We start from the raw sequence: 9,206 nt of genomic DNA, 5'->3' as shown, positions 1-9,206 counted from the left end.
GAACAGCTAAACTGTTTGAGTACAGAGGTGGGACCGTGTGGTAGTGTCCTTGCACAGCCAGACATTCTGAGGGGCACAGGAAGGACCAGCAGAGCAGGATCTGGGCTGAGCCTGTGTTCATCGTACACCCCAGGGAAGCTGCCCCAAGACAACTGTCACAGACCAGCCAATGACAATTACCACTTCCATCACTGGACTGTCACTCCAGCTTGTACAGGTTGTTTATCCATCCACAGAGGGACACTGAATGACGAGGTCAGAAGTTCATGTTTGTGTTGTACAAAGATGTAAGATCACAGAGGACATATTTCTGGAAGACATTTCAAAACATATGGAAGAGAGGGAGGTGATTAGAGACAGCCAGCATAGCTTCAAAAAGGACAAATTGTGCCTGACTAATCTAGTGGCCTTCTACCATGGAGTAACTGCATCAGCGGACAAGTGAAGAGCTGCACATGTCACTACCTAGACTTCTGTAAGTCCTTTGATATGGTCCCCCACAACATTCTTGCTGCTAAATTGGAGATGTACAGATTTGACAAATTAACTCTTAGATGGATAAAGAACTGGCTGGGTGGGTACATCCAAAGAGTTCTAGTCAATGGCTCAATGTCTGAGTGGAAACCAGCAATGAGTGGTGTCCCTCAAGGGTCCATACTGGGACCAGTACTATTTAATCTCTTCATCAATGACATAGTCAGTTGAATTGAGTGCACCCTCAGCAAGTTTGCAGATGACACCAAGGTGAGTGGGAGAGTTGATACACTTGAGGGGAGGGATGACATCCAGAGGGACCTTGACAGGCTTGAGTAGTAGGTCCCTGTAAACCTCACGAAGTCCAACAAAGCCAAATCTTGCACGTGGGTCAGGGAAATCCCCACTGTCAGTAAAGACTGGGAGACAAATGGATTGAGAGCAGCCCTGCAGAGAAAGACTTGTGGATATTGGTGAGTCAAAAGGTGGACATGGGCCAGCAATGTATGCCTACAGCCCAGAAAGCCAACCATACCCTGGGCTGCCTAGAAAACCCATAACCAGCAGGTCAAGGGAGGTGATTCTGTCCCTCTACTCCACTCTCGTGACACCCCATCCGGAGCACTGTGTCCAACGCTGGGTTCTGTTGTGGATGGAAGTATTAACACGGTAATGATTTAGCAGCAAATCAAAATTTATTAGTGACTAGCAATGCTTAATCATTAACCAATTTAAAGATTTACAAAATAATTTAGTAAAATATTGAATGAAATGATTGAAATAGTGACTTAACTACAGAATCGAAGATGACAAGATTCACACTGACGTTATATATGGTACCTTAAATCTATACATATATACATGCGCATTCACATACAAAACGTGCAAACACACAGACAGACAAAAGTATTTGGATCCAGTAAAATATGTGTCCCAACACTCATGAAAACAACTGTGTATACCTAAACACATCAGTAAGCAGAGAGCGAGTGGGTGAAAGAGAAACCAGCTCAAAGTAAAAAATTCCCTGTTCTCGAGTTTGGAGTAAATACTCACAATGCATCAGAATTCCTCAATGGGGGATAACTGAGACTTGAGCAGGTCTCAATTTGCCATTTGCCCTGGCTTCCATTGGCTCTATCAGCGGATGATCCCTGGAGGAGTTTATGCCTGAGAGGCGTCCCAGCTCAGGGGAGATGCTGCTCACAGGCCCGCTGCGATCCAGGAGAACTCAAAGGGTCTCACTTGGGGCTGCTGTTTATAGGGTCCAAGATAATTGACTTTTGAGCTGTAATTATGACTCTGGCCTAGCTCGGACAGGTGTGCAATTCTGTTATTGTTCTCCCAGGTGATGGGCTGTTATAACCGTTCCCAAGTGATAAGGAAGGCAGAGCCAGGCTCATCAAAGGGGCATCTTAACACTCTAAGTACTGCCATCAGCAGTTCTTATCTCCCCAGGTTGGTATGTGGCCCAGGAGTTGAAGGGGAGGGGAGTCAGTAATTGCACCACCACAATCCACCCCATGACTAAAACCAGTTTCTCTTATCCATAGAGTGGCAGTGCTGTTGCCTCTTGCCTCTATGCCTATAAACAGAGAATGCTGTAATCCAATTACAATTTGAGGGAATTTTGTGTTTGAATAGCTTCTATTAATAAATAATAAAAAAAAAAATCATTATTTTGGGGAAGTATACACATGGGGAAACTTTTGCAACTGCGTAATCTGTTTAACCATCCTCCAAACCTTAATATATAATACTACTATAAGCAGTAAACACATTAACATTAGAGTTAGGAAAATCACGACCAGGTGAAGCATGGAATGAAACAGTCCTGCTGCTCTTGGTGACCACCCAAATAGGACTTCCCACCATTGGTGTTCTCCATCCCTTTGACTCTCATTAACATTTCTTTTATATCATGCTGGACTGTGATAAGAGCTTTTGGTCTGGTCTCTTGTGCTTGTTGCAGAAGGTTGATTAAATCAGGGTTTTGGAAGAGTTGCTTGATTATGGTTAGGTGCACCTCGATAGGTGTAGGTTGTAACTCGCGATATAGGATATAATCAAAAGATAAGTCATCATAAATAGTTCTTTACTACAGTCATCCAAGGATGTGCAGCAGCTTGTAGCGTAGATGTTAAAGTTGCAATACTGGGAACTGCAGCTGTCAATGGGGCTGTATTGGCATTTAAGCGCTGATAATCAATTATTAAATGTCATTTCCCATCTACTTTATGGACTGGCCAAACAGGAGAATTATCTAGGAAGTGAGTTCTGGAAATAATTCATCATTTTTTAAATCTGCAATTATTTCAGAAATTCCAGATCAGGCTGCAGCCGAAATTGGATACTGTGGAACGTTAGTGATTCTTCATTCAGGAAGTACTGGAGCTGCACGGAGTACATGGACGTGACAGTTTGTTGATTTTTATTAGGACTAAGTTTGGAATTTGAACCAAAAGACCACAAATTACCGTCTGGCAAATGCCAGGTCCAGCCCTTCAGTGCATTGAAACCCGGGATGTTTTCATGGTGCTCTTTGATGACAAAGCGAAAAGATGTTAGATGCTTTTCATCAGGGGGCCATAAATTAACATTTGCTGTTCGACACACAGTTGTGCTTCACTCAGCATCACCCACCCCACATCCCACTGGCCCCAGAAGAGCCCTGAGCAATGTGTGAAGGACATGATCTGCTTTCCCAGGGGCTGGGGGTCAGGGCTTGGTCTTCTGCGTCATCAAACAAACCCCAGCTTTTCTCAGCACCTGAGCTGCCTGCACTTCCCTTTGCCTACCTGCAATCATCGCATCCAGTTTTCTGTCCTAATGAGTCCCTGGGGAGACGTTGCTACTAATGGTCCTTGGTGGGACTCGTTAATGCTTCAAGGTACTTTGGGTTTTGCTTTTTACATGGAGTCTTTGAGAGTTTTGTACAATCTCCTCTCAGTACCTGAGGTTCAAGGACTCAACACCAAATACACGAGGGGCTCATTGAAATAAAGCAAGTCCTAAGGAGCCATGTCTCTTCCTGCACATTTCTTCAAGTCTTCAAGACTTGTACAGATAACTGAAGTGGTTTCCTAGTGTAGTTAAAGGTCAAGATTTCAAAGAGTTTCAAATAAAAATGAAGTTTAATTTCCAAGGGTGTAAAAGCAGTTCAAGGATGGAAAAGCAGCTCCTCGAGCTCTGAAACAGAATGGACAAATTTCTCCCTCACCTTCCCAACTCCACCATTTCTCTCACAGGCTGCCTGGGACTTTTCCTTACATCAGACTTCTCCACTGCAGTCTGCAGCTGGAGGTTACAGCTCCTTTGTACCAGCTGCCACCTGCTTTCCTTAGAGAACTGGCTGCACACAGGCACAGATTCTTTCTCCTTATTGCAAGCAAAGCAAAGTAAAGCAAGCTAAAATGTCATCAGTAGTAAAACACACTCCACAAGGATATGCTAAGGTCAAGCTGCCTCTAACAAGGTTGCCTTTCGACAACGGATAATCTTATGAGAAATGTTTTAGGTAGATAGATACAAAAAGATAGATATAAACACAATTAAAGTGTTATCTAGGGAGACAATTAAACTACTGAAAGCCAAGCAAACTTTTAAGTCCATGGTGTCAAATCAGAAAGTGAGAGGTGTCTGAATGAACAAAGAGTAAGGGAAGGAGTAAATCAGAGAATAATGGGAAGTGCCTTTGTTGAGACAGTCTGCATCTGAAAAGGTGACTTTAGAAATGGTAATTGTATCCTGAACAACTGCAAATAGATGAAAGATGAGAAAAATTAAGTATGTGGTGTAACAGGCAGAAGACTGGCAAGAAAGTTACAGGGGAAGAATGATATTTCTTTGGAATATCCCTTTTGAAAGGTGATGGGATTGGTAGAGTGGGTGTCCTCCACTTCAGGAAGCCTTTGGACATGGTCTCCCTCAATATTCTTGTACCCAAGTTAGGCCATTCCAGTCTGGATGGGTCGACAAAGAGATGGGTAAAACACCACTTGGATGATGAGGCTGAAAGCGCAGTTGTAAACGGGTCATCCCCTGCCTGGAGGTCAGTGGGACATACTGGAGCATGGTGGGGCAGCACAGGGGACTCTCCTGGGACCTGGGCAGTTTAACACTCTTAAACTATAGAGCTCTTCATAGAATCAATCCTAGACTCATAGACCAGCCCGGGTTGGAAGGGACCTCGACAGGTTATCTGGTCCAACATTTTGTGCAAAAGGGAGCCTACATGAGATTATCTACCACACTGGGCAATTGCTTCTTGAAAACCTTCAGTGATGGGGACTCCACCACGTCCCTTGTGGAGTTTCTTCCAGTGAATGATTGTTCTCACTCCTTTGAAATAGCTCCCTTCTGTCCACGTCTTTCATTAATTGTGGGGACCAGAACTGGACACAATACTCCACGTGGAGCCTGACAAGTGCTGAGCAGAGTGGGATGATCCACTCCCTGTCTCTGCTAGTAACGCCCCTGCAGATGCAGCCCAGGAGCCTGTTTGCCGTTGTTGTTGCAGCGGTGCACTGCTGGCTCATCTACAGCTCGCTGTCCCCCAGGAACAGGCCCCTTTCAGCAAGGCTGCTCCCAGCCACACAGATCCTGGCCTGTGCTGGGCTCTTTGGATATTCCCACCCAGGGGCAGGACTTTACTAAGCTTTAGGCTAAACCCCTTTGTGAAACTTCATCCTGCTCTTGCTGGCCCATTCTTCCAACCTGTCCAGGTCTCTCTGTTTGACAGCTCTGCCTTCTTGTTACGGAGGCTTCCAAATAAGCAACCCACCACCAATTTAAAAAAATAAATAGATTTATTTTTTTCATAAAACCACCAGTCAGCTCTCCATAGATTACAGATCCGGATGTCCACAAGAGGAGAACAGAATAACTTTCTGGGGTTTAACAATAACCCGAAATACTTTACAAAGCCCCACTCCCCGGGGGTTTAACGACAACCCCAAACGCATACTTCACTTCCTGGGGTTTCACGGGAACCCGAAACGTAAAACAAAGCCTCACACCCCAGGGGTTTAACGGCAACCCCAAATGTAAACTTCACTTCGTGGGTTTAACGAGAACCCAAAACATAAAACAAAGCTTCACAGCCTAGGGGTTTAACGACAACCCCAAACGTAAACAAAGGTTCACTACCTAGGGTTTAACGACAACCCAAAACGCTCTATCACTCACCTAGAAAGTGAGGGCTCTCAACCTCGAGGACCTGCTCAGGGCAGCGTCCCGACCCAAAGTACCTCGAGGAGTTTCCTTGGGCAGCGTCCTGACCCAAGGGGAGAGTCCTGACCGCAGCATACAGCTCCAGGGGACGAGCTCAAAATGGCTCCCCCAAGGGATTCCGTTTATACCCAGACCGAATCTGACCTGTAGTCAATAGCGGCTCCCATTGGTCAAAGGTCTCAACTACCGCGAGACCCTGAAAACAAAGACAGCCAAAAGCTGCCACGTTTCAACAACCAGGAAGCTCTGTTTTCACTGGGCGGATGCACCTGCCACAATCCACCCCGTGACTACAGTCATGATTCGGCTGGTTTCCTTGGAGTGGTGGTGCAGTCACCTCTTGCCTCCAAGGTTAAAAGGGAGTGCGGTCCGGTGAGTCTCCATGCTCATTATGGATTGTCATCCCTAGGTAATTATACAGTCAAAATTGAAAAGGCTGATTAACCATTCTAACAAAACAAACAATCAATGCCCAATATAACAACACCAAGTCCAATCATATTCTTCTGAGGGCTGTCAATTTCACAAGACTCCTTCACCACCCCGTTGTCATCAGGATCTTGATTGTCCATATGGATCCCCACAGCCAGGCAAGATGTCAACATCATCCATTCCTCCGAGGTCCTAATAAAAAAAACAAAACTAGGCCTCAGATCAAAACCCGGGCATCGAGTTAAAAATCAGGGATTATCCATTGGACACTAATTCGGTGGGTTTCCTCACCTTTATCTAAAGCCTCCCAGGCATATAAAGCCCTAAATTTTACCAGGACCATAGACACAATGCCAACTAAGAGCAACTTCACCATGACAGGCTGGCCTACATATCGCTCAACCATGCCATTGGCTTGAGGGTAATATGGTGTATAAAACACCCACTCGATACCTTCCCCTCGTGCCCAGTCTTGCACCACTGCAGCTGTAAAGTGTGACCCATTATCACTCTGAATACATTCAGAAATGGGCAAAATGCCAAACCATCCTTTTAAAACTCGGACTGTTTGGCCTCCAGTAGCTACATTAACAGCTGTAGCCATAGTTAGTCCCGATACCACCTCTACTCCCACCAAGATGTACCTTCTTCCATGAGATGGCTTTAAAGGACCAACATAATCAACTTGCCAGGTGCTCCAAAGTGCCTTACCTTCTTTAATATGTTGTGCTGGTGCTTGATTTGGATGGTTAATCTTAAGCCTCACTTGACATTGTGGACAAGCCATAAGAATTGCTTCACACATCTTCATTGGCACAGGCCATCCCCAGGACCGACACCCATAACAGAGATCTATTTTCCCTGAGTGACCTCGCTTAATATGTAGCCACTCAACCAGCCGATCCCAATCTCCTTTGTCACTACTAACTACCCTAATTTGGGCCAAATGATCTACTTGTTGATTCCATTTTGCAGCAGGGGTTCCATCTCTTCATTGCCCCTTATCCCCATGGCTATTCTGCTCTGGAAGCTCCCCCAGCATGCAACTGCTGCCCAGACCCAGCTGTGTCCCATTCTGGTCTTTGCAGACAGCCTTGCTCCAGGGTCTACAGGGGTCTGGGCCAGGAGAGAGGCCAGGCAGGGCTGGCCATTCCCCCCATCCAGGCTCTGAGACCAGCAGGAGGGTGGACTCGCAGAAAGACTCACCCATAAACTTGGGGTGAGCAGCCAGTGCTGGAAATGGCTGATGAGAGAGGCTGGGGGGTGATGAAGGCCCTGGGCCACCTTCCTGGTCTGTCCATGCCACCAAGGGCACAGACCAGCCTCTTCTCTCCTGCACCTGCATGTCCTTGATCATTTCCACAAGCCCTGGCTCTGCACCACAAATGCCCTGGTCTGAGTCCTCATCCTGCGTGGGCACACAGTATAAGTTGATGGTTTTCATTCCCTGGTTCATTCCAACCCAGCTGAGCTCCCTTCAAGCTCTCCCACCTCCCCTGCCCTCTCTCCACCTCTGTCCCCAGCACAGCCCAATTTGGGCTGGTCGCAATGCAGGGCCCACTGCAGGGTGCTCTGGGCACTCACCCCACAGCCTCAGCGCCTCTGAAGGGCACAGCAGCTCCTCGGGGGCAGGGAGGGGTCAGCCCCAGAGATGGGAAGCACCTATGGCACAAGGAAAAGCAGGTCAGGGGCACCCTGCATCCCCTGCTCTCCTCTCCAGCAGATCCTGAGGGGTCTGCAGCCCTCTGTGCCATCCCCTCTCCCCAGACCAGCACAAGAGACCTGAGCAGGTGCAGCCAGAAAGGTGTTTTCATTCCCCGTTTATTCCTGCCCTGGTAAGGATGGATGTAAGACAAAGAAGTCACGGGTTCGTTTATTTTCCTTAAGTAAAGAGAGTGCCTGGCTCCTGCTTTAGACATTGGCCCTGGGTAATACAAGACAGGTGGATACTGATGTAGGAGGGGAAGAATAATGGAATTTGTTTGCAGACCAGATCATCACAAATGGAAAAATTAATAATATATAAAGAAGGAAAGACATGCTTGGCCTGTCATGACATACAGTGGGAGTCATTTGCAGAGACAGTTTGACAGTCTCTGGCTGCTGAAACACATCCAATCAGTTTCCTCAGGGCACTCGTGATCTCCCTGTTCCTCAAGCTGTAGATGAGCGGGTTCAATGTTGGAGAAACCACTGAGTACAGAAATGACACCACCAAGTCCAGGGTTGGGGAGGAGATGGAAGGGGGCTTCAGGTAGGCAAACATGACAGTGCTGATAAAGAGGGAGACCACGGCCAGGTGAGGGAGACACGTGGAAAAGACTTTGTGCCGTCCCTGCTCAGAGGGGATCCTCAGCACCACCTGGAAGATCTGCCCATAGGACACCACAATGAAAACAAAACATCCAAGGTCAAAACTGATACTAACAATGATAAGCCCAACTTCCCTGAGATAGTCTGATTCTGAGCAGGAGAGCTCGAGGATCTGGGGAACTTCACAAAAAGACTGGTCCACAGCATTGCCTTGGCACAGTAGTAGTGAAAATGTGTTGGCCGTGTGCAGCACAGCAGTGAGCAACCCAGTGCCCCAGGCAGCTGCTGCCATGTGGACACAAGCTCTGCTGCCCAGGAGGGTCCCGTAGTGCAGGGGTTTGCAGATGGCAACGTAGCAGTTGTAGGCCATGATGGTGAGAAGGAAATACTCTCCCACCATCAAGAACAGAAAGAAAAATAACTGTGTGGCACATCCCAAGTAGGAGATATGCCTGGCGTCCCAGAGGGAATTAGCCATGGCTTTGGGGAGAGTGGTGGAGATGGAGCCCAGGTCGAGGAGGGAGAGGTTGAGGAGGAAGAAGTACATGGGGGTGTGCAGGTGGTGGTCACAGGCGATGGCGGTGATGATGAGGCCGTTGCCCAGGAGGGCAGCCAGGTAGATGCCCAGGGAGAGCCAGAAGTGCAAGAGCTGCAGCTCCCGTCTGTCTGCGAATGCCAGGAGGAGGAACTCAGTGATGGAGCTGCTGTTGGACATCTCTTGCCTCTAGACATGAGGGGGCTGTCAGAGGAGGAAA

General features: G+C 47.4%; 1 protein-coding gene across 1 annotated transcript; it reads right to left on the bottom strand.

The window, feature by feature from the left end:
- Positions 1-2,784: 2,784 nt before the first annotated feature.
- On the bottom strand, positions 2,785-9,166 carry LOC141936042 (olfactory receptor 14A16-like). The gene is made up of 4 exons (XM_074852768.1): positions 8,200-9,166; positions 6,486-6,624; positions 6,170-6,330; positions 2,785-3,077 (listed from the first exon to the last, which is right to left on the bottom strand). Exons 1-4 carry the CDS (start codon positions 9,164-9,166, stop codon positions 2,785-2,787), a joined length of 1,560 nt encoding a protein of 519 aa, XP_074708869.1.
- Positions 9,167-9,206: the final 40 nt, after the last annotated feature.

The sequence above is a fragment of the Strix uralensis genome, chromosome 31 (genome assembly GCF_047716275.1).
Source record: "Strix uralensis isolate ZFMK-TIS-50842 chromosome 31, bStrUra1, whole genome shotgun sequence".
Lineage (NCBI taxonomy): Eukaryota > Metazoa > Chordata > Aves > Strigiformes > Strigidae > Strix > Strix uralensis.
Note: the sequence above shows the minus strand (reverse complement) of the source record. Positions and strands in the feature narration are given on the sequence as shown.